General features: G+C 32.5%; 1 protein-coding gene across 1 annotated transcript in view; it reads right to left on the bottom strand.

Annotated features, from left to right (window-relative positions):
- Window positions 1-26,751, bottom strand: part of LOC105152063 (uncharacterized) — a 43,915-nt gene that overhangs the window by 5,531 nt on the left and 11,633 nt on the right. The window contains exons 3-4 of the mRNA XM_087414922.1: window positions 13,872-14,066; window positions 3,993-4,153 (exon numbers count right to left, since the gene is read on the bottom strand). Of these exons, the coding sequence (XP_087271048.1) occupies window positions 3,993-4,153; window positions 13,872-14,066 (356 nt within the window). The remainder of the gene's footprint in view (window positions 1-3,992; window positions 4,154-13,871; window positions 14,067-26,751) is intronic.

The following is a 26,751-nucleotide window of genomic DNA, read 5'->3' as shown; positions in this document are numbered from 1 at the left end:
TTGTATTAATAAGAAAGATTTTTCTTTACAATGACTTCTAATCGTTTGATTTGAAAACTAAAATAATTCTTTCTCCCTCAAGATTTTGCGATCAGATATTTTCGCGATGCTAATACGCCACAGAGAAAGGAAGAGCTCGAACTCGGCCGGGCGAAGATAACGCTGGAATTCTTCGAGCGTGCCGCTCGCCGCCGATGTTTGCCAATAATGGTCGCTTGTATCGCGCCGGTGCCTCGTTCCAGACGCGTCGGCCATTCAGCCGTTGAATGCAGAAATAACTAGCTATCTGTTTGTCTCCCGTAGCCAGCTGCGGAAATTCATACACAGACCACGGTCTCCGGTTTCTGTTTGCGAAGCCACCCGGGGGCTCCTTTGTTACGACAGCGAATGCAACGTACCTACACTCATCCTCCTCTCTCGTTACATACCTTCCGCGTTTCCACCCTCATCCTTCCTTCTCCTTTTTGAATTCTCTTCGTACGCGCGCGCGCAATTCTCTTTTTCTCATCCTTTTGCTGTATTTACGCGACCAGCGATCTGTCTCGCAAACTCGATACGTCCAGTCGCCAATTGTCTTCAAGATAAATGGATTTGTGATTGTCGTGACTTTGTCGTATTGGGCAAAACGTCAGGTTAATGTCTGCTGAAATGTCTGTCGAAATTACATCTGTACAATACATTTGTCTTTGATGTAGAAATTCGGCGCGCGGTTCAAATGATAACAAATATGGTATATATTATATATGTATGTATAATATAATATATACGTATATAGGTACTTGCGATTATTCGAATGTGTGTGTGTGTGTGTGTGTATATGTTTACTTATACATAAGTATATGTATAAGTAAACGAGATGGTAAATCAAGATTGAAATCTTGATGTCGCTCGACTCGGCGTCTGCCACATGTACATTATTATACAATATATATAAATTCATTTGAAATTATTTAAGATCCAGCTTTGACTGTTATGAATTATTTCCTATTTCCTATATATGATGATGTAGAAATATTTCGATGAAATATTTAGCGACGGCTTATCATCCAGATCAAAAGTAATTTCACACATAAAAATACAAAAATAAATATTTTTTTATCTGTGCTCTAATAGAAATGTATGGAAATTATTATAAAATATATAATGACAAAAATTTCAGTTTTTTAAAAATATTTTAAGTATTCAAGATTTGTATAAAGTTACATTGTGATGAAAATTACTAATAAGAAATTAGTTGTCCATAAATAAAATACCTATTTGTTCTAAATATTTGTAACTAATCAGTGAATTACAATGAAATGTTGTATAAGTCTTTTTGAACATTTGAAGTATTTATATAAAAACATTAAAATTTTTGTTATTATTTTATAAATTTTAATTCATAACAAAAAAATAATAATAAATAAATAAACTATAAAAAAAACATACCTGAAAGTGCAGTCTGCACAAAAAAAATCTCTTCATTTGTCACAATCTCTATGCACAAAATGAAAATCATAAATTTAATCAGGAGAACGTGTAAATTTTGGCTAATAAAAGACAGTACAAAAAAAGATTACACTAAAAGTGTATCATTTTACAGTAAAAAATGACTAAACTGGACTAGATGTTTCTTATAGATTTTTTAATGTTAAATTAAAACAATGCTATAACCTAACAAATTTCAGCACGTCAAGTATCCAAGATAATAGAGAATGATGATTTTTAAAATGATATTTGGCATTCTTTTAAAAAGAAGATTAACATCTTGAAACTCCAATTAAAAGTCATGAAATATAGTTCATTCTTTATAAAATACATTTTCTTTTTATCTCAATATTTTATCATGTTTTCTATTATATTCTATCATTTTTCAATCATGTTTAATCATGAAGGATTTAAATATAGAATTTTTCTAAGGTAACAAATTTTCCGATAACGTCGTATACAATTTTTCATTTGTGGCTATGGATACACATACAACTTTTGTCTGCAGCATGTTTCCTTTAGAAATGCGTTTCTTTTAAATATTCGAGGACAATTAAAATGAGAATCTCACACTCTGTGTGAGTGTGTATACATATGGATATATGTATTTTAGGTTTGGTTAGGTTAATTTTACGAGACGTGTTGTAGAGAATAAAGAGAGGTGTACTATATGCAGCATAAATTAATTTTTAGGTTAACAAAAGATTTCGTACACGCGATACACGTCATGACACGCTCGCCTGCTTGTCCTCGACTACCGCCGCTTCTCTTCTTCCCGCTCTTTCTATATCGGACTCCGAGTCCGCCCGAGCATTCTCGAATATCCCTACGCGCACGTATTGCGATGTCTCTGCGCGTAGGGATATTCGGAAATGCTCGGGCGGACTCGGAGCCCGATATAGAAAGAGCGGGAAGAAGAGAAGCGGCGGTAATCGCGTTCAAATGATACAATGAAAAATAAGCCTACATTTCGCAAAAAAAAAAAAACAAATAAAAGATACGCTCTCTTCCTTATTTTAACTTATCCTACACTCGGCCATTCGACCGACATCTACTCTCAGATGTCGTCTTCCTCGTCTCCTGGATCCTCCAAACAATTTGTCCACGGTTTCATAATATCAGCAGCCGATGATGTGCGATTCTTGCGATTGTTGCGCAAGACGCGCTTGACTTTGTAAGGCCCTAAATATTTCATACAGAGCTTGAGACTTGGTTGGCCCTCCTTGCGTTCGCTAAATGGCTTCTAGACTGCTTCGGCGATGATGTAGAGAATAAAGAGAGGCGTTTATTACACACAGTGTAAATTAACTTTTAGGTTAACAAAAAGATTTCGTACACGTGATACACGCCATGACACGCTCACTTGTTCATTTTTCTTCTTCTGATTCCCCTTTTTAGGTTTTCCAATTCAACTACAGAGTCACAGTATCATGTAGAAATAATGGATCAATTGACCCAATGAACAACCTCCTCGAGGAGCAGAGGCCTCAATTCGCTTAAACTTTTGTTCATTAATTGAGGTTATAATAGAGCTTGGTTGCTCGTTCTCGATTACCGCGCTTTCCTTTTCCCCACTCTTCCTTCGCCGGGCTCCGAACCCGTCCGAGCATTCCCGATTATCATCACACGCACGCATCGCGATCTCTCTATGCCTAATCGTGTTCAAGTGGTATTACAATGAAAAATAAATCTCGCAAAAGTAATGAACAAAAAGTATGCTTTCTTCCTTAACTTATCCTACATATACAGGGTGAACCAGAATCGTTGAATCAATTTTTTATTCTATGAGAAAATTATCGACTTCATACCTGTTGGATTACAACATGCGTGCAGTCGATAATTTTCTCATAGGGTAAAAAGCTGGTTCAATGACTCTGATCCTGTATACATATGCATATACGTACATATACATTTAATGAAATCTATAAAGGTAAATTATACTGTGTATTAATAATCATAACAATTTTAGAAATTATTAGTATAATGACTTTATAGAAAAATTTAATATCTTAGAAAAATTCTGTATTTGAATAATATGATTAAAAAGTAAGATATGAAATTTAAAAAGATATATTTTATAAAGGATGAACTATACATTCATGACTTTTAATTAGGATTTTAAGATAACGTTAACCCTTTTTATAAACAAATATTAAATAACAACAAAATACCAAAAAAGCCATTTTTGTATATTAATTATTTCAGAAATATCTAATGTGGCAATGAAATTTATCTTGCAGCATTTTGTTCTCAGCATTTTAAAAATTAAAATTTCTATAAGAAACATCTTTTTGAATTAAAAAAAGCATTCTTTTGTAAACTAATGTAAACTAATATAAAAATTGTTCACCAAAAATATAATGTAAAAACAACTTTCAAACTACATAGTTTGTTTAAAAAGTATATAATGTCTATATACATTTGTTATTCCTTTTTAATTGACCTACATCTCTTTTACGCCTAGAGGCAGTGTAGCATTGACATGCAGCATACACGTTGATCACACGAAAGAATTATTGACTTACCGGAGGAGTTGACCCGAGACTAGACATGAGACCAGATGCAGCCGATTGTTGTGCAGCCGCTGCTGCGGCTGCAGCCATGCTAGCCGCCGAGAGTGAGCCGTAAGCCGCGGCGGGGGTGTAATAGGAACCCATTGCAGCTTGTCCCATGCTACCGGCCATTCCTGTAAAATAATCACAATGTTCATGAATAAGATGCTGATGACTTTGGCCTAATTTAAATATTAATTACCTGATATACCTGTATGTTTGTACATGGGATTTTAAAATAGGGGTTGAACGGAGAGCGTTGCACTAGAAAAAAATAGACGATCGACATTTTTTAAAGATATCTTTTTGTCTATCTAGATATCAAATAATTTTTTTTTACTTTAATAGCTTCGCATCGATATGTCTTATCGAAGTTTTTAATTTGATCTCTGTCTTTTCAGTTTAATTGATGTTAATTAGACATGTTCTGTTTATGGCATCTGCCGATTTTGACTTATCTCCTTCATTTCACTGACAAAATTTCGAGGACAGATGAAGCTTGGTACGCTCGAGTCCCCTCGGTTTGTAGAGATTTGTTTGCCGTTCCTGGGTTGCTATTGTCTTCATTGTTTCGCGCCTCGTACTAGATTACGTAATTTTGAATTTCCATGCCGGACGAAAGCGCGAGAGAGACGGAGTCTGATTACTAAGTCTAAATATTTTACGCGCGTCGTGACCGTCTCTGTCGTAATTCGTCGCACAATAATTTAAACACAAACACAAAAGATTCTGCGGTACTACGTCGTTTTCTCAGCTCAGCGCATCTAGCTCTTCGTGTTTCGAAACTCGCCGACTCAAGCGGTTACGTAGTTTTTCACGAGAATAAAGAATAGATACGTCGTATGGGCAGCGATATGTAAGCGATGATTTGATTGTACATTTGTTTATTCTTTTTTTTTAATAATATTATATTTTTAAATATCTTTTATTTGTCACTTGTTGAACACATGAAATTTCTTTTTTAACTTTAGGTGATTAACATTTGATCGTTATATTACCTACATCTGAATGGTACGTAAGTTTCCGTAAGAATCTTGTCATCTATTTGTGGTTTTACCGAAGAGAGAATCACTCTTAATGGGAAATTCGATGGGGTAATCACTCTTGAATTCCGGTATACAACCCGTTAGAAGTCCAATGAATTCCTCGAAATCCGATGAAGTCTGGTCAAGTCTGATGTAGTTCGATAAAGTCCGATACAGTTTGGCAAAGTCTGATAAAGTTTGGTAAATTTTGGTAAAGTCTGATGTAGTTCGGCAAAGTTCGGTGTACATGTCGTCAGAAGTTCGTTTAATTCCTTGAAGTCCAATGAAGTTCGGTAAAGTCCGATGTACACCGATAAAGTCCGATGAAATCCAATAAAGTCCGATGAATTAGATGGGATAATCACTCTTGAATTCTGTTGTATAACTCAGAAATCTGATGAATTCCTCAAAATTGAAGACTTTTATGAAGTCCGACAAAATCCAGCGAAGTTCATGAAATCCATAACAATCCTTGAAGTTTTTGAAGTCAAAAGTTCGGGTGTACATCTATTTTTTTTAGTGATTGTCCTCTTCGGTTTTACTCTTATTTAATTGATTAAGAATGATAATACTCTCTCTCTCTCTCTCTCTTTCTCTCTTTCCCTTCCTGTCTTTCTTTGTAAAAAAAAAAACGAATGAAAGAAAGTTTGATGTATTCCGAAAAGAATATTCATCATTCGATTACATTTCAATCTTCAGGGATTTTAGAAAAACTTCGTTTTCAATTTTAGTGCATGTGTATATTTTATCGTTACAAATCGACTTGATATCTCGGAGGTGCGGAAGTCAAGCGGTGGAAGGATGAGGAGTGCACGGAATAAATCCTCGAATAATTCCCTTCGGCGCGGTAGGGTTGTACTTTGCAGATCGTGTTCGCTCGAAGATTCATTGAATACAGACACGCGAGCGCATAAACATGTCGCTGATTCATTATTTATCGAATTGTCTTAAGCTACCGCGAAGTTATGCAAAAGTCCGCGGCTCACCGGTCACGCCTGAGGGCTGAGAGCACGTGACTTTGCGGATAACTCGCGATCATAAATCCGTCATCCATTAAATAATTCGCTCCGAAACGTGTCTGACCGATAATAAATTATGAAATTTGGAAAACATTTTTTCCACTAATTCTTTCTTTGCAACTTCTTTTCCGCGAACTATTAATACGCAAAATTAATTTGAATGTTTTAGAAAGTTTTATATCTAAAAAATTTGATTTTTTCTGACAATCTAATTCATAATATTATTTCTTTATCTTATCAATTTCTTTCTAGTTCAATTTATTGTTCTTCGATCATAATTTTTAATTAATATAAGAATTAGCGATTTTTTGCGTTTGACGAGTTTCTGGCCAAAATATATCTTTAATTCACATCCCTAAAGAACGAACAATCGTGTACATGAGCGGAAATTCGAGTCGGTATTCCAACCTTAAGCTGATAATTTATTCCAACCACCTACACACTTGTCTTATGCGCGTGCCATTGAGTAAATACGATTGAGAGGCAGAAATAACTGAAAAGACCGCCAGGAAAAGAGAACATGGGGAAGAAATTGGTGATAATGTCCGTGTGACAAAGAGAAAAAGTGAAAGCATGTTTCTGCCTTTTTCTTAAAAATGTTCAGATGAAACTAGCATATTCTAGCAGAGATATGCTGCTTCAGCAAAAATAATAACCGGAAGTAAGTAATATAATAGAGCTCATTTTAGATGCGTTCAGGCAATGTATAATTCGCATCAGAATTCATAGAATTCTATTTATAATTTTATGTGCTATGTAATAAGGAAAGCATTTTCAGATTCAAAGAACACACACATTGTATATACATATAATATAGAGGGTAAATAATCCAACAATGAAATTTCATGTAAATCTCAATTATTGAGTTGAAAATATAAGTTTTAGCATACAGTTTTAGCATACATGAATTTACTTGGCACACCATAAACTACATACCATAAACTATTAGGTGTTGGAATTAATTCGTAGCGTTTTACAAGTGATGGGAAGTACTTTCATTAATGTATTTTTTAATGCTCATGTGAAATAAATAACATTCTTTCATTAAAAAACGCTACGAATTAATTCCAACACCTAATACATACTACATACCATAAACAATAATTCTTAAGTGCTCTACCTTTAATGTGACATATAAGATCAATTGTTTAGAATCATGACGCGTTCTACGTTGGTCAGACAAAACGCTTATTAAAAACGAAAATAAATGAACACAAGAATCATATTAATAGAAATACTATTCAATAGTCTGTCATCACTGAACATAGAATCGAGCACAACCATGAATTTAATTAGAGCAACGTATTGCTCTTTGAGAAAAAATGCTTTAATAAAAAATTAATTTCGGAGGCGATTTTTATTAAAAAACAAAAAAACGATCTAAATCTTCAAAATGATACCGATTTATTGAATCCCTTGTATTACGATTTGGTCACGAAGGATTAATGTTTCCATGTTTTATTATCTTTGTATCTATTTATATTTATACTTTATTTATTTATTTGCCACATTTCACATTTTTAATCCTTCGTTGAACATCTCTTTTTTCGATCACTTTTTTGACACACTGGGTGATAATAAAATTTCAATCAAAAATTTGAATGTATTCTACAGACCTTGAAATTGACTCATAATTTTTTTCATATTGATTGGATTTTTTAAATAAGAATGAAGTTATTTAAAAAATTCAATCAATATGAAAAAAATTATGAGTCAATTTCAAGGTCTGTAGAATACATTCAAATTGTTTTTGATTGAAATTTTATTACAGTTTTTATGAAAAAAATTCTTGAGTTTAATGAATAGAGAAAAAATGAGTTAAAAGTAAAATCTTAACTTTGAAAAATTGTAACTTTTAAAAAATTAAATATTAAAAGTTAAAAATTTACAGAATTGTTGTTCAGATATAATACTTCGAAAAAAAAAAATTAGTTTGTAAGTTGGTTTTGGATAAAGGATATTGCATATTGAATGTAGGTTATTTTGGGAATTAAAAAATTTGGGAGATTTTTTTATAAACATTATAATTTTGTTCTACAAAATAAAAAAAATTGAGTTTCAGAGAGTTAAAATAATTTTGTGGGTGGTTCTCAACTCTCTGAAACTCAATTTTTTTTATTTTGTCAATGAAGTTATGTCAATGAAGGGTTAATATTCTCTTTGCGAAGACTGACATCTCACATTGTTCTAACATCTCGTTATATTCACATCGTATTGTAACAAATCATCGTTACTTGATTTCAATATAAGTTTTTAGTGAAGTTTGACTTATATATTTAATAATGACTTTATTAATTTTAATTTTTGACTCGTTATTTTAGTGTAAAATTCTAACATTCGTACAGTTTGAATATCTGATAAAATATGACAGACGATATGAAGATTTTAAATTTTAACAACAGTTTAATGATGATTTAACGACTTAACGCTTTTACTCATTTTTCTATAATTTGTGAAGTTTATATTCATGCATCATATATTCATGCATTGATTAATATTAGGTATTTAAGTTAACTTATTTATTGTATTTTGTAATTTTTATTTATTATTGTAATATAAATAATTATATTCATGCACTGAAGAGGATCCAATACCAAGAGTTGAAACGTCTGTACTTTTAATTTAATACATACTTTACATACGATTTATTTATTCTGATATCTTAGACATACACGTTTCGATCTAGCTTTGGATTCTTTTCAATGTAACTTGAACGAATTCATTCATCAAGTTACATTGAGAAGGTTCCGAAATTGGATTGAAACATATGTCTAAGATATTGGAATAAATAAATCTTATTGCACATTGACATTCGACGGTGTTTGGCTCCAAAAGGCATCACCTCATCGACTGATTCATCTCTAATGTGAGTCTTAACTTCAATAATATTTATATATTTTATATATTTTATATAATTTATATTAGGTGTAGTAAAAAGAAATCCATTATTTTTTCAATAGATGGCTTTAGTAATCTGTATCTCGTCTACGCGTGATCTATTGGAAAAATAATGGATTTTTTTTTACTACACCTAATATATTTTACATATATTATATTATACACGAATAACTGTAGTATCTCACATTAGCTCTTCTTAGTTTTAATTTCTTTTGCGAAAACATAAAATAATAACTAAAAAATTAAGTAAAATTATATTACAGTTATATAATGATAATAAAATAATTTTGATGGTTATATCAAATATGATTTACATCTTTAATTTGAAAAAAATTTCCGTAAAAAATTTAAATAAATAATAAAATTTTACAAATTTTTAAAAATATGTGTATCTTAAAAATGCATTTCACTTTATATATTCTCCGTTTAGGAGTATCTAAACTATGCAGGAATTTCAATCCAAACTTGAATAGAAACTTGTGAAGAAAGGATATCTAAAAAAAAGGGGGAGACGATCGAAACGCGAAGGAGATATAAACGGAGGACAAGAGAGTCTCCACGTGTCCGATAAATTGGAGATTACCGATCGCTTTTAGCCGCGAGAATGCGTGGGCGTCAGGATAAATTCCGGCCTTAATCGCGATATCACCAGTGTCGGAATTAATAATTTCTCAAACGGAAAGGCGCTCGCGAAGGATATCCGTAAACTCGCCTACGCGGGCACGAATTACATAACGACGATAAATTACGCTATGTGGATACTGGTGCGTAATATAATGTGGCATGAATATTCGAACGCCATCGTTTCCACGCTGGATGTACAATAGCGGTAAGGAAACCGTGGTAATAAAAGTATTCCATTACTTTGCACAATAGATATTGCTTTCATCGTATATATAATAGGATGTTTCCCTAGGTTTGTACAGAAGTGTATTTATTGATGAATTTTATCATTTACTTGAATTGCTTGACTTATCTGATTTTCTATTTTTTCAGTAATAATTTTTGTCAATATGTACTGAACCTTTATGATTTTGAAATAAAACTTACGTAGGAAAAATAGTTTAAAATGAGATAAACAATTTAAATATCTAACTATTTGAAAATCGTGAACTAATGAAAATGTTTTAACATAAATAAGAGAAGAATGCCATTTTGGAAGCCAGTATTGACTCTTTGTAGTTCATACATGAATATATAATACATATATGTAAATATTTCAATTATAATTGAGATCTTGCGATAACTTGCAATAACGAGAGTTGTATGGTTATTACTGAACAAATTAAATCTCTCTCTCTTTCTGAAACACGGAGTATGAGTATTACGAAATAATTGTCCTATGGCAATGAATAAAATAATTTCATTCTTTTCCGTTGTATAATCTTTATCTTTAATATTAAATTATTCTTTTAAATTAAACTTTACATTTTCATGAAGTTTAGCGATCATATACTCATGTATTGATTAGTATTAAGTATCTGAATTAACTAATCTTATTTATTGTATTTTGTAATTTTTATTTATTATTGCGCATGTAATGTAAATAATTATATTCATGCATTGAAGAGCATCCAATATCAAGGGTTGAAACGTCTGTACTTTTAATTTAATACATACTTTATATACATGAACACAATTATAGTAAGAATTATAGAATTATAGAAGAGACAACAACCTGAGTTTATTAAGAAATACGTTTCTGAATATAAATATAAATTTTTTTGAAACACTTTGTTTTGTAATATATTACATAGAAACAACAGCAATTAAGTTGAAAGTACTCATGGAATGATTTTTAGCGCAATGAAATCAAAATATTCATGAAAATAATTTGAATTATATTTAAAGAAATAAATAAAGACCAATATAATTATACATAAAATCAATAAAAGGATTTTTTTATGATCTTTGGAAGCAGATTATCGAGCTAATATAAATACTGGAGTTTAAATTAATAAAATATTAATTGCAAGTTATTAATTAATTATTGATCGCTAAAAGTTGCATCTTCAGCTGCACCATGAATCAACGGAGTTGATTGTAAGACGGTTGATTGTAAGAGTAAATTATCGATATGCTGTTCGATGCATTGTTTGATGACAATTTGGTCACTTGTGTGACTTGAATTGTCTAAAAACTCACAGAATATATGTCAGACTAATGATTTATCTGTTCCCGCGAAATCTGTTTATTTATTTTATTCGGGATATAATTTAATTATACGTAATAATGAAAACGTGATAATACCAGTGATATAATTTGTAAGAGATGCAAATCAACGACGACTATAACAGTCTGATTTAAACAATTAATTAATATTTTAACGCCACACACAGTGAGCTGCCTTAAACAATTACAATGTAGCGTATGGTCTAACTACAAATTGGACGACTAATTCAAACGTGGCAATATTTATAAAATATCTTGTATAAACACTCGTTACTTTTAACAATGCAATTATCCATACACTTTCGGACTACAAATAAATAAGTGGATGGCGAGATTGTTTACATGAAAAACATGCGCGTATTATCACGTAATGCAGGCGTAACCCGTTCGTATGCGGTTCTTTGTCACGGTGTCACAGAAAGATTGCAATTATTAAATTACAAATCGCCGCGTTCACCGTGCATAATGCGTTCGCGCCTTCATCCTGTATTAATTAAACAAATTGGTAACCGTGTGTTTTCTGTGTTCTTCCATCGCTTTTACACGCGAGCTCGTTTCCATTATGTCCGCCCAATTGTTACAATAAACTAACCAGACATGACGTCAGTATAGTCGCAAATGTTCACCACGAGTGTTTACACAACTGTGGGAAGTACAATATTTGCAACAACACTTTCATATGCCACTTCGCTGCACTGTGATGCAACGAAGTGACTTCTATCAACTTCAAGAAGATACATATAGGTATTGAAAAAAAGACAAAAATAAAAGCTAATTTTTGCATAAAAAATATATTGTCAATTGAAATAAGATGTTAAATTAAATCATTTTCTCATTATAAACTCTTTTTCTGTAAGAAAATGTTAAAAAAAAGCTCGTGCTCTATTTCATGTTATATTTTCAGTATGGCAATATGATACTCAAAGCAAATCGTTAAATCAATTTTGATAAGAAAGTTAAAGATAAAAGTCATTGAAAACGAGGTTTTTAGTAATTAGTTCAAACAAAAAAAAAGTGTTAATTTTAAGAGATAATATGTCACATTTCGACATTTTTAATAAAGTTTCTTCAATAATTATAAGTTTTTTTTCTTATAGCAATACTGAGACTTAATTGATGTTATTGAAAGAAATTTAATGTATTTTTCTTATATCAATGTTATAAAAAATAGTTTTGTTTAAAATAATAAAAAGGGTGATGACACAATCTAGATTTGAGTAAGAGCAATCTCGTAAGATAAAATGTGTACGTAATTCTTTAGAAAAAAAAACTTATAGTTTGATGATCTTGACCTTAATAGCTTGATCAAAAAGTTTCCGGAATTCATTCAGAAAATTCAAAATACAAGTTTATTCATCAAAAGTGATATTGTCCCCTTCAAAGTACTCTCCAGCGACTGCAACGCACTTATGCCAGCGCTTGATCCAGCTCTCGAAACATTTCTGGAACTCTATTATTGGTATAGCCATCAGAGCCGTCTTCGATTTTTCCATTACCTCCTTTCGGCTATTAAAACGCGTTTCCCGCAGGTTTTTTGACTCGATCGAACAGAAAAAAATCGCAGGGAGCCATATCGGGTGAATTCGATGGCTGTTGGATGGTATTCATTGTTGCAAACTCGTTGTTGCAAATTCAACTCCATTTTTAAAACTGTAAAAAATCGAAAACACGCGCAGAGGTAGATGTACTCAAGACGGCGTAATTTTTACAAATGTCAAGCTATGGCGATAAAATTTGATGGAAATGTCAATGATAGATGTGGCAACCTAGCCAAAAAAAAAGAACTCAAATCAACTGACTCAGAGCATCACCTGGTGGTCTCTTCCGGAAACTTTTTGATCAACCTGGTATATTTATAGAAAGTTCATTCTCTTGAGCAAATTTGTTTTATCGATGATACTGATACTCTCGTCGGGACTCTCGAATTTTGGAATATGAAGATATATTAGGTGTTGGAATTAATTCGTAGCGTTTTTAATGAAAGAATGTTATTTATTTCACATGAGCATTAAAAAATACATTAATGAAAGTACTTCCCATCACTTGTAAAACGCTACGAATTAATTCCAACACCTAATATATATATATAACTTCCAATATGTAAAATATTATAATTGTTGTTATTAAAAGAAATTTTTATTAATTTGATATAAAAAGAAGCAAATTAAGAAAAATATTGCGTGTATATAATTATTAAATTTTGTATTGATTATTTAATGATAAATGATCTCAATAATGTATTTATCTGTAATAATGAGAACCACTTGAAATAAAATCATTAAAAAAATATCTTTTAAAATATCCTTTAGATATTTAAAAAAAATATAAATTACTAGTACACAAATTAATATAAAAAATTAATATAAAAAATTTGAAAGTTTAATTAATGAAATAGTGAATAATTATATATATAAAGTTTAATCGCATAGACTATAGAAGAAATTGAAAAAACACTTATTACGATTATCGAGAGTCTCTACTCGAGACTGAGACCGAGACGAGATTGTCTTTGTCGAAACTAATCGATATGAGATTTAAGTCTCGTTTCGTCTCAACGAGAACGAATCGCTAACTCCCAACGTAGGTTAGACATGGTTAAACTTTAATTATAATATCTCGGAAAGTAATAGAAGAGATTGTTATTTGATTGTTAAAACAAGATTTAATCTATCTACTAGCAAATCATGCAATCATTACTGGACATTTTATATAATAAGATTAATATTAAAAATAATTACCTGCTCGAAGAGCGTCCATGGGAACACTTGGGTACGGAATACTATAAGGATAGCCTTCTTTTCGCAAAGTTTTGGGTTTCCTTCGCGGTCTGTACTTATAATCAGGATGTTCCTTCATGTGTTGTGCACGTAACCTCTTCGCTTGATCGATGAACGGGCGTTTCTCATCCTCCGTAAGGAGCTTCCATTCTGCACCTGTAATAATTTTTGTGTTATGATTTATGTGTATGTATATCACGATCAGGAAAGACGCATAACAATTCCATATGTAGATGGGCAATGTTCATAATAATTAATAGATTGTTGTAATATTTGAAATTTATGTTACTTTTTAATTTTATGTGATAAAAAGAAATCAAAGATTTTTCTTCTTCTTCTTCTTCTTTTTCTTCTTCTTTTTCTTCTTTTTATCTCTGGTCTGTACCTTTTTTATATGCTTGTGGTACGTTGATTATTCGATAATTGCCACATATGAGACCTACAATTTTCTCGGCTCCGAATGACGGATTTTTCGATTTCTATGGGCAGGAGGTATTTCTTTCAGGGGGGAGGACTCTATCAAAGACACTCTCGAGAGGTTATTAGCCTTCTCCGAGAGAAGACATGAGCGCAAATATTTTTGTTCCAAGATCAAATCCAGGACCTCTGACATGATAGATCAAAGCGCTCAATTAATTAAATGAGCTCAATTTCTGCAATGATTGGTCACTGAATCTTCGCTATTATACGCAATAGATCACCTTTCTTTTCACACCATGTTTATATCTATTTAAGATTAAGTAGATAGTTAGATCTTCGTTTCGGAGGCATTCCCTTGCTATGATATCTATTTATATGATGGAACTTCTAATATTAAAAAAAAAATGCAGTATAGAAGCCATGTCAACCAACATTTGCGAAATTGCTTGTACAAAGTCAAAGAGAGAGACATGATTTTTTTACTAAATTATTGATGCATACATGGAAAAAGTGATTATGATTGCCATAATCAAAAGTGCCCATATATATTTTTTGGTTATAATAACTGTCATATATTTTCGGTTGTTGCAACCAAAGCATTTTTTCCGTGTATAGTCCGAAGTGAACTGAGTTTCTCAGTTGCCAAGTTGTATCTTCTTAATTGCTAGACAGCACGCATGTTTAAAATTAAACATTTATGAAAAAAATATATATATACATATATATTAAAGATCATTAAGACATCATTTAGATTGTTTTTATATAAATTATCATATTTTATTATTAAATTGTTCACTTCTACTGGATAATTTAAATATAATATTAGGTGTTGGAATTAATTCGTAGCGTTTTACAAGTGATGGGAAGTACTTTCATTAATGTATTTTTTAATGCTCATGTGAAATAAATAACATTCTTTCATTAAAAACGCTACGAATTAATTCCAACACCTAATATTTTTATACTTTTAATTAAATTTTTCAGTAAAAAGTATCATGAGATACTTACATTTTTTGCGGTCACATATTTATTTACATATGTAGATGAAACAATCACTCTGCAAACGTAATTCTGAATTCTTAGGTCTGTTTTTTATTACTTCACTTTCTGAACTGGTACACACAGTGCAATAAGTTGAAGTGAAACAAATATACGTTTATTTCACTTCAGCTTATTGCACCAGTTCAGAGAGCAGCAAAAACAGACTTCTTATATTAAATAATTAATTAATTGGATAATTTGTTTCATTTTACTAATTTTTTTCTGGTTAGGTTAGGTTAAGTTAAGTGCAGTATACAATATGCTGAACTGCATTCAGTATATTGTAATTAATAGTAAACAATAATTAACATGTTTAGAAGTCAATATTTGAGAACTTCTGTTGTTCTGAACTTCTGTGATTCTAGCAATTTAAATGATAAATATTTAAGAAAAGAGAGATCATTTATGGTATGCATATTAAGAATATTGAGAAAGTTGGTACTGTGTATTACCAATTAACGTATCAATTAACGAAAAATCACTTCCACCTTAAAAAAAGGAAGCGAATGAGAAAATTTAAGCATCTTAATGCAAGTAAATTTTAATGTAATGAAGATTAATGATACAATAGTATAAAGAATGTTACAATAATATCGGTAGTCCAAATTAACAAAATTTGTATTATTGTAACATTATCTTTACACATCATTATATCATTATGCATTATCTTAAGTTTATATATTTATATTAATTTATTACCTAAATTTTCTCGTTCACTTTCTTTTTTATGATTAGACGCAATTTTATTTTTCGTCAACTGATAAAATAATACAAAGTGTTAATTTTTTCGGGATTTAATGCATCGCTATAAACTTAAACTCTTTTTGAATATTTATTTAAATTTCTAGAATTGATTCTCAAATATTGATACTTTCGAGCATATATTAATTACTATTTATTATTAATTATAATATATGATATAATTGCGAGAAACAAATTCAGTAGTAAGTTTAAAATTATCATTATACGATTAATTATTGCTTTTCCCGTTGCGTTTCACACGTTCACATACTATTGCGATTCGCGTTCAAACGCTTTTGGGATTTCCCGGCGGGCCTCAGGGACGGAGGGATGGAAGGAATAAATCGCGAATCGTTTTTAACCCCTTCGCCATTCTCTGCGTCTCCCTCCACTAGCTAGCGGGCTGATTGTTTTGCACAGAATTAATTACCACTTGTTGTCGGCCGCCGAGGCGCGCACAAAGCGCGAAGCCCCGGTTCTGGCATTCTGGAAGCGGAACCCGCTGGTAGCGAGGTGCGATACCTACCCCGACGCCGAGGCTGATGCAACGGCGGTACAATGCGCCCGGGATTTGCACTGCGACGCTGCCAACAATGGCCGCCACGGTGAGACGTCGGCGTCGCGATGCTACGAACAGCTCACAGCTGTTTACTGGAGACTGATTTTGTTGAGAAATTTGGTAGCAAAAGGATTGCTATAACAAGATCGAATACGGAATCCAGAATATCTGGTTTGAGTTTCATTAAATTTACACCCTTAGAATAATTTTTTTTCTTAGAAAGACCTTTTAAGAAATATCCAAGTCTTATTAAAAAAAAGTTTGAAAACGTAAATAACACGAGAAGCGCCGATGTTGATTATCTTGGAAATAGGAATCCACGAAGAAAATTTGTTGTTATTATTGTCAAACGAAATGGCTCAATTCGAGGTTTTAATTCGGGATTTGTTCAGGATGAACCGGTCGTGAAGTTGTCAAGAGAGCGACTTTTTCGTACTCTCCAAGTTTCGCATGAGGACTTTAATATCTTTCCTTTCATATAGCTTTGGTCAGGATTACCGGACACGAATAAAAAAGTTGCCGGAAGAAAGGAAAGAAAGCGAAGTAATATTCTGAACGGCCGATAGAATACAAAGTTTCATTCGGACGAGATAAAAATTTTCGATATAGAAAAATAGGGAAAGAAAAAAATAAAACTTAAATAAAATTTTTAAAATAACTTGAATAATTTAAGTAAGATTGTATAAGTAGAGAGCCTAAACTTTTTAGAAATTAGCGAATTACTATCACTTTCAGACAATCATTTTGTGAACCTAAAAGATCAAAAAAAAAAGAAAAATAAAAGAGGAGAGGAGAAAAGCAATAGAGAGAAACTGATAAGAGCGCAGGGTGCCGAGGATTCACAGCGAACCCCACAAATCCCTTGCTCCTCCTGTTGTTGTTACTGCCTGCTAACAACAACAGAGCACGTCGGCTGTTGGACAATACGGATACGTGGTAGCGCACAATGAACTCCGAAGAAAGGTATCGGCAAACGCTGGATGAGAATCCGACGTTGTGTCTTTCGAGACAATAGCGAACTGATAACACAGCCCGTGCCGGGATCGAACTGCTATTCTTAATAAATAAAACTTCTTGAAACGTATATTTTCTCCGGAATTCCTTAGATATTTGGCGTTTCTTTATCTTGCTTGATTATGATGTCATCAGTATTGATAGGGTAAAATGCGAAACTTTACTGTAATATTTTTGATATTATTAAATGACATTTTTATTTAATTTAATGTAAACATAATCTTTTGAAATATATGTAGAAAGATAGTCATTTCCTAGAAAAACATGTCCATTATTTCAGAAATAGCAACCTAGCAGAGTTGATGATTCATAGGTCGCGTAGATTTGTGTATGGAATCAAAAAGCCGAAGCGACTTCCGGTCCCGCGAAGGGGGTAGCCCTGTTCTCTATTTATATTATGGCTTATCCAATCGATTCATGTTTTCCCGTCTGAAAGGCAGGTGGCACGGTCGAACAAGAGAGGGGCGGTGGGATGATCGGCGGGGGTGACGAGGTATTCGACGTATTTGTTTAGAACAAAGACTTCTCAGCACTGATGGTATTAGTAAGTTGGCATTCGCGGGCAATACTCCTTCAGCCTCTCTTTCCTTCTTTCTACTGCCGACGACGACGACGACGACGACGATGACGACGACGACGACGAGGACGAGGACGAGGAGCGAGCTTAAAGCACAATGGCGCCCGCTTTTCAGTCCTTTCCCCGTGAACAATACCGTTTATTTAACATCGTTTAAAAGTACAAAGCCTGTTAATTAATGGACGGGGGGAATGGAGGTGGCGAGGAAAAGATAGAGACGAAGAAGGAAAAGGAAGGAGAGCAGGATGGCATGGCCGTGACGTCACCCTCGTTTCTGTGACATGATGATAAAGGGATGTGATAAAAAATATGTCGATTGGCTCGTCGATTATATTTGGAATATTTTATTATATTTTTTTCTGATCTCTGAAGAAATGGTTTCGACTTTATTTTAGTGATTTAACTTAATGTGTCTTGCGTTAATACATCTCGCATTGATTTTGGAGGAAAAAGAATTACGATTTGAAGTGTTGAAAACGGAAGATGAAGGGGTGGCGATGCAGCTATTGCACCGCCAATCGATCGGTCTCTCCCTCCAACCCTTCCCGGACTTGTCCCCGATGATGAAACGTGGAAATTGGAAAACGTTTCCTGCATTTCCTGTTAGCGCGGGGGCTCGTCGACTTGGAGCACCGAAATCGATCTTGCGTTGTCAGGATTACGTGAGAAAATACGTTCAATGTATTAAAAATACGCCGCCGAATAAAACATTATTATAGGCAGTAAATAACGTTTTATTCTACTAATTAGTTGTCATCATTAGAATGATGTCATCGTTAGAATGATGTATGATTAAAAGAATATTTATTTAATTCTGTGATAGAGAAACGTAGAGGCGGAGAAGATGATATTATGACCAGTGTAAGTATAATGGTTCCTCTCTTAATATCTCCGTGAATTCTGGTGATTACTTATGGAATTATATTTGTTCAGTAGTTTGCTGTTATACTATGACTCTAATAAGCTAATATACATAATAAGCAGCATTTATAATGCATTTTTACCTCAAGCATTTTGAAATGTTTTTAAAGTACACATTTCAGCACTTAATATTACTTCTTAAACTTAAGCATATTATCATGAATGTATATTTGTGTGTTATTTGCTATTTAATATCTTATTTGGCTGTATACATTTTGAATTATGCAAAATTAAATAATAGCGTGGCATTTTGCTAATCTGATCCCTTAAACTCATTAATCGCTGATAGCCTCTCTTTTTTATATTGAAATAATTATTTAATAAAATCGATTGTAAACTCTACTGTTAATCTTTTTAACACAGACCGACAAAATTTAGAGGAGGGTCTTGTGTTTTGGAAGATGTTTCTGTAGGATTTTTATGAGCTGAAAACGTTGTCTGTTTTCTTCTGTCACCCTTCATTTTTTAAATAATCATAAAATAATCTCAGTTTTTTTTGGAAATAACTTTTTTATTAATTTTTTCCAGCTAAACAAAAATGATATCAAAGCCTGTTTCACTGTATTTAATTTAGAAATGTTCCAACAATACTAGAAATATTTTTTCGATGCTTATATAAATGTTTTATGGAAACCGCAAACAAAAAACTGAAAAAATCGTAAAAAAAAAATTGACAAATTTTGAAATATAAAATCAAATAATTCGAAAAAAAAAATCGTAAAAAATATCTGGCAATTTATATTTATAGCTGTATATGTTTCTAGTTTAAATCCTTTTTTGAAAAACTAATTTCCGACCATTTGTTCAGAAGTTATTGAATTTAAAGCGCCAAAGCAGTCCATATGTCACCTATAGTGCGCGATATCTTCTCCAGTTTGATACATAAGTTTGATACGTGAGCCGATATAGGAGCATGTTATGTAGTCTTTTTTGATCACTGATTTCAAATCTGAAGTAAAAAATGTGCAATTTAAAATGGCGAATCCGTACATGAAAATCAATATTTGGTGGTTTTGTAAGTCTCTGACTACTACTGTAATCACAATTGTTGAATTGAAAATAGCAGATTCAATGGCGATGAATAGTAATATATTATACAATGAATGATTGTAACACACAAAGGGCCATCAATGAACAGAAACGATGAATAATAAAGAATATAGGAAAGGCTTAAAAATATGGGAAATTGCCAGAGAACTCAACTTGTCCTACATATTTCAGCGAAATTTGTTTCTCGCCTTCTCACTAAAGAACAAAAGGAAAATCTAGAGATCTTCTCTTTAAGTAGACATCGGCCAATTCTGATTATTCTGTAATTGGCTCTGCCATGTTGTGAAAGCGAATATGAGAGAAGACCATGCTTTGCGATTCGTCGGCTTGCCGACGTGATAAAAGCATGTCACGGAGAGTGATATTATTCTCATTTGTACATACCTTCTTTTAAATTATAATTGAATAATACAAAATTTGTAAGGAGAATTTGATAATAAACAGGATTAATTGCGTCAGTATAAATATAATAAATTACTCTTGTATAAAATCTCAGGTGAATAAATTTAGTTGCTTTCCATTTACACTAAAACTCCTAGATAATTCTCGTTTATGATGTCATAACTCAGCTGAACGCATGTCCCTTTTTTATTCTGACAAGTTAGATTCAACTGTTTTTGTCTACAATTTGCACAAGCTCGAGACCGTGTGTTTTACTAAGGCCCAGTTTCACACTGAGAGAACAGTATTTTGTATTTGTGACTATAATTGCACGGTAAACAATTATGATTAGTAGCATCATTTTTATAGTTATTATTGCTATAATGTTAGTTAAACAATAACCTTATGTATAGTTACAACAACAATATTTTATAGCAAATATAATTCATGTGTAAGATAACCTTACAATCAGTTGAATGAAGACATATTATGATCCTTATGATCATAATTCAGTGTTCAAATTACTATAATTCATATGATCAAAACAATTATAAATTTATGATTGTCCCAAAAAATGACTATAAATTATAGTTAAATTATGGTTATTTCTTTCTCTCAGTGTACAACTCATGGTTAACTCTTAACCGAGGTTCAACTTGTTTCTCATTTCTTTTCAATTCTAGAATTGAAAAGAGATAATGATTATATATATTCGATAATGATGTTAGATTTCATTAAATACATTCATTTGTTAACGTGAGATATAATTAAGTTGTTAAAGCGACACAATTAAAAGGAAATCTTATTTCGAGCCCTCTTCGCGTGCCATGTTAATAGCCTTTTCTTACGGCGCAAAACAATGGCGCTGTTATTCTTGTTACCAGTGTCGTTTCGTGCCAATTAAAAAGATACCTCTAAGGCATACGTATTATTTAACATGGTAGCCGACCTAATGGGCACTTTACGAGAGTATAGCATAATGTTTGTATTTTCTTTTTGTAGTGATAATTTTAATTTACTTTTTCATAATTTTATTATATATAATAATTATATGTGTAGTAAAATATTAATTTATTTTGAACCCATAAAATGAAATCATCAAGTATTACATCACTATAAATCTCAGGAGAGGATTTCTTTATATTTTGAGTATTATTAATTAGAAATGAAATGTAAAAATTTAACTAATATTAGATAGTCAAACAGTTTGTGAATGATAGTTTAAGTAATTCGTCTTTTTATTCCATCAAATATTAAAGCATTATTTTTTATAATATCTTTTTTTACACAAGAAGAGAACACGTGATTTTAATCTTCTTTAACATGATGAATCTATATGATGAATCGAAATGGTGAATCGAAAATAAGTTGTGCTATGTTCGAACGTTTTATTGAGTGGACGTTATAAATAATATTTTTTAAATATATGAATTTGATGTCGACGAAAACATCTTCAAAATGAAAAATATGCCAATTTTATCAGCAAAACATTTGTTAAACGACGTGTAACGATTGGATAATGTCCTGTGTGAAATGCAGAACAATTTTTAGTAAGAAAATAAAACGGGGAATCACAATGTGAAAAAAAAATAGAGAATATGAAGATTTGATGCTAGAAGAAGGTGGAATATTAAAATATTTGACATCTGTGTAGGAAAAGACAGCAAAAAAGATGTAGAGGAAAGAATATGAATATGACATGGTCGTCATAACAGATGTTTGAGGTGTTGGGGGAAAAAGTTCGATGTTAGAGTGCCCGAGGCACTTCGGGTAAAGAGAAACATTAAAACGGAGAAGACAAAATACATAAACGACATAGACGAAGCAGAACTAAAATTTTAAGCCATTCAGAATATATACTATGAAAATATGTGACTGTGTTACAAACGCCATAAGAAAAACGAAGACATGAATATTGAATGCGTTGAATAAGTTTAAATTATTGGTTAAGAACAGGAATATATACTATATCAGCATAGAGAAATAACAAGAGATAACAAGAAATGAGAAGTTTTTGAAAGATAATGAGAATATGATGAAAAAGATAGAGAAGACATAAAACATTTTGACAATATGTAAATGAAAGACTAAGGGTGCAAATCAAGGAATTTAGTGAAAGATGAATAAGGAATAGACACAGAGTTAAGAAAAATATCAAAGAATTTCAGACAAGATATACAGTATAAAGAAGTTAATAACATAATATTATATATGACTATGAAGACGATTTAATTTCGTAATTTTAGCAAGTTTTTCGCGATCTTCTATTCAATTACCGATAGTAGCATCGAGACTAAATGATTTACATATCATTCAGCGCATCTCTTTTTCTTCGAATTTATTTTTACAAAGTATAATATACATCCACATGATGTCCATTAAGTTTCCAAGTTTTCTGAAGTAATGAAAATAATGCAATGATGTTAATATTTTACAATTTAAAATAGGAAACAAAATACAATTTAACATAGGACTTTACAAATAAAGAAAATTTTTTTTAATTACTTATGTAAATCATGGATGGACATATCCGATGTTATTAGTACACTTGTCATTAATGAAATGCACAATATGAACATGGAATAACTCAAAACTCCTTGCCTTTAATCGCTCATAATTAGCGATGTCTTGAAATGTTAAGTGTATACATATAAAGGAAACTCTAGAATTTTACACGACTGCACTCCTGTTTCTCCTTAATCTTTTCCAACCCTTTTCGTGTGAAGTTTGTCGCAGAATTCTCATAGGAAACAGATTTCGAGTATAAGTCTCGAAGTGGAGCATGGAGCAGAGAATTCCGTCTTTGTGACAGAAAGAGCCAGTGGGTGGTTCAAAGTAGTAGTGATGGAAAGCTTTTAAGAGAGCGGGAGCTTTAAACTCGCTCAGGGACGATCATTTTTAATCACGCGCACACGACCGTGTGAAGGGGAACGCCGACATGTTTTGTGCTATGTATATATTACGTATATATATTACGTACATATATATATAAAATAATAATAATAATATATGGCAATGAAAGTCATTATATTCATACAATTCTATAAGTGAAATGACGAGGTTTTTCGCGATTTTCCTTTTCATAAATCTTGAAAGTATGAAACTTCCTTGCTTAGATGTGATCAGATCTGTTTTCATCAGCTGAAAATTATGCGGTAACGAGTTTGATCGATTATGATAGCATATAACTGTTAATTCCTTTGATCTTTGCGTCTTTGAAAAGCGAGATCGTCGACATCTCATGCTTGAGCATCATAATAGATATCGCTATAAATTAAATTATAAGATTAATGTAATATGGATGATAGAAAATAGGATCCAAATATGTCATACAGGATAAACGTAATTGAATTTTAAATATCGTCAGATTTAAGTTTTAAGACTCAGTTTCGTTAGCATACGAAGAGTGAACCTTTCTATTTTTTTTTCAGTTTTAATGTAGCACGGAATTAATTTCAAGGAATGCTATGATTTGTTTTTTCGAGCGAGGATCGTAATTACTATTCAAGATAAATATCATGAACAATGTCACGGATTCAAGAGATGATGTTAGCGAAACAGTTAAACCGGATTAATCTCAAGCACCGTAGAACAGGTAAGATCTCTTCTGTTTCGGAGAGGATTGCAAAACTGACAAGTCGTTTCTTTAACGCGCTCGAAAGAAGCTAGTGCCCCCTCTTGAAGGCTTCGGCAAGTGGTAGAAATACTTCATTACGATGAAAGCTTCTCCCGAGTCTCTTCTTCTCCACATTCCCTCTCACCTCACCGTTCTCTCTCGTGTGTTTATATACTCTCTACTTCTCTTTCGTTCCACCCTCTTTGTGAATTTCTTTCTCGAAGATATTTGCATCGCATGCATGCGTTTTTACAGCGCAATATCAGAGGCAGTTTAGGGGAGGATTGGGATAAAACTGAGATAGAATCTTATTGCAATTGTTGTGACAAGAGTATCAAAATTCTGTTATAAAAATATCAGGATTAATAATTTACAATAATTTCTTATAGTCGTTAAAATCATTCAAATCATTATCTTTATCAATGATGGCCTTTGTTATTTATTTATTTCAATAGTATGTTGTGAAAAGTAACTTATGTTATACTTAAGTCTTTCTTTAAAATAAAGAATCAATTTTTTATTTAGCGCCACTGATCGTTTATACTATTTTTTTATTTTGATTTGTGTATCTTAAACAAAATTGCTATTATTCTCGAAAGGCTTGAACCATTCACTCCAGAAGAGTCTCGAAGACGAAAGGGAAAGGGGACAATATTCGGATGAGCAACTTGTACAACAGGAACGTTACAGCGAGGTGCAATAACTAGATTAGCTCTAAGCGTTTCAGGGCACTCACTTTAAAGAACCACTCTCTCTTCCTCTCTTGCACTACGACTACTCCCTTTAGGATCTATCCCTAAACATCCTCTGGGTGTCGTGAAACGTGATAAATTGCTGACTTGGAAGATAACGTGTGGATCGCCATTTACTAATTGATGCAATAAAATCGGATGTTGTTTTTATTGCATTTTTAGGCTAGAATTATTTTCATCACTTGCGAAGTATTTATTTTGAAGAGAAGAGTGTTTGATTGGACTTCTGATGTTCATTTTGGAATTATTTAGCATAAAACAATTAAATAAATGTTAATTTTAAATGCTGTTTAAACTTAAAAATCCAACATTCTTTTATGAAGTTACAGGATCAAAAATCCAAACCTTGGAAGATTTGCAATCTCAAGAATCGATAAATCAATAGATTGGAAAAAGCTTTAATTTAGCATTTAAAAAATTATTACTTTCGTATATTCAATATCCTTAAAAAATCTTCCAAGTATCTACATTATTCTTATTTCATTATATTAAAATATATTCTTCGCTATTTTTTGAGAATTTCTGTGGCTAGTCAGAGTATTCACACAACTAGTAAAAAAAATAAGGTATATTCTTCCGGATATCTTTGTGGTGTCAGAAAAAAAGTGAAACGTGACGTGCTTGTCCGTTAAATTCCAATCATCGAATCGAGAATGGAGCTTTTTGTCGCCTTGCGTGGGAATTTCGCAACAGTGCACAGTGGGAGAAAAGGGACAAAATCTGTGAGTGCTGCAACGAAGTGGATGTGTATCATCCAAAAATATGCTTGGCGGCGAAAGAGCGACGAGAAAGTGTCGTGTCGACACATAAAAGGAAATGTGGAGGAAGAAGCATGGGAGAATAAGGCTTGGGAAGGGGGAAAGCAGAGGGTTGGAAAATAGAAAAGGGGGTGGTACAACGAAGGTTCGAGCGTGCGCATCATTTTTACTGAGAAGGAGGAGAAAGAAGAGGAGGAGAAAGAGGAGAACGTGGAGGAGCAAGAGGAGAAGGAGACGCTTCCCTTATTCGACGTCGCCGGGGAAACGAAAAATGGGGGATAGACGGTGCGAGGCGAGGAAGAAAATGACGGATAAAGGAGTTCGAGGGAGTTGCGGAAGGTTCTTTGTCGACTGGGGTATTTAACGGAAATACTAGACGGAATATCTCCGTCGACGCTAAATCACGCGGATGTGTGTTGTGCACGAAGTCGTTCATAAAGGAAAACGATGAGAAATAATATGTCGTGACAGAATGATAGTCCTGATTGTGCAATGAATAATTCTCGTTGCGTTAAAGATTTTTTTCTAAAAAGTCGCGAATAAAATATGTCTTAAGGCGCGTTCACACTTTGACGGAAAAGCAGAAAGCGGAAAAGCAATGGCCAATCAGAACTCGCGTTGGTAATAAGTAGTACAAAAAGCCAAAATTGTCGACTACCGGTGCAAATTCTGATTGGCTGCTGCTTTTCCACTTCCTACTTTTCCGTCAAGGTGTGAATGCGCCCTTAGCGGAAAAACGGGAGCCAATCAGAACTCGCGCTGGTAATAGAAGCAGAAAAGTGGAATGTACCGCTTATTACTTACCTGAGTTCTGATTGGCTTCCGTTTGTCCGCTTTCTGCTTTTACGTCAAAGTGTGAACAGGCCTTATACTTAGGGATATTTCGACTATATTTCGTCGGAATTAATTTTTTGCAGAATGATATATTATATTCTAAACAATTCTGTTACCTTGTAAAAAAATTAATTCTTTTACTTTTAGAAAATTTTATTAGTATGGGAATAAGTTTCC

This window comes from Acromyrmex echinatior, chromosome 17, assembly GCF_024713525.1.
Source record: "Acromyrmex echinatior isolate Ae372 chromosome 17, ASM2471352v2, whole genome shotgun sequence".
Classification (NCBI taxonomy): domain Eukaryota; kingdom Metazoa; phylum Arthropoda; class Insecta; order Hymenoptera; family Formicidae; genus Acromyrmex; species Acromyrmex echinatior.
This window is presented reverse-complemented; position numbering and strand designations above follow the sequence as displayed.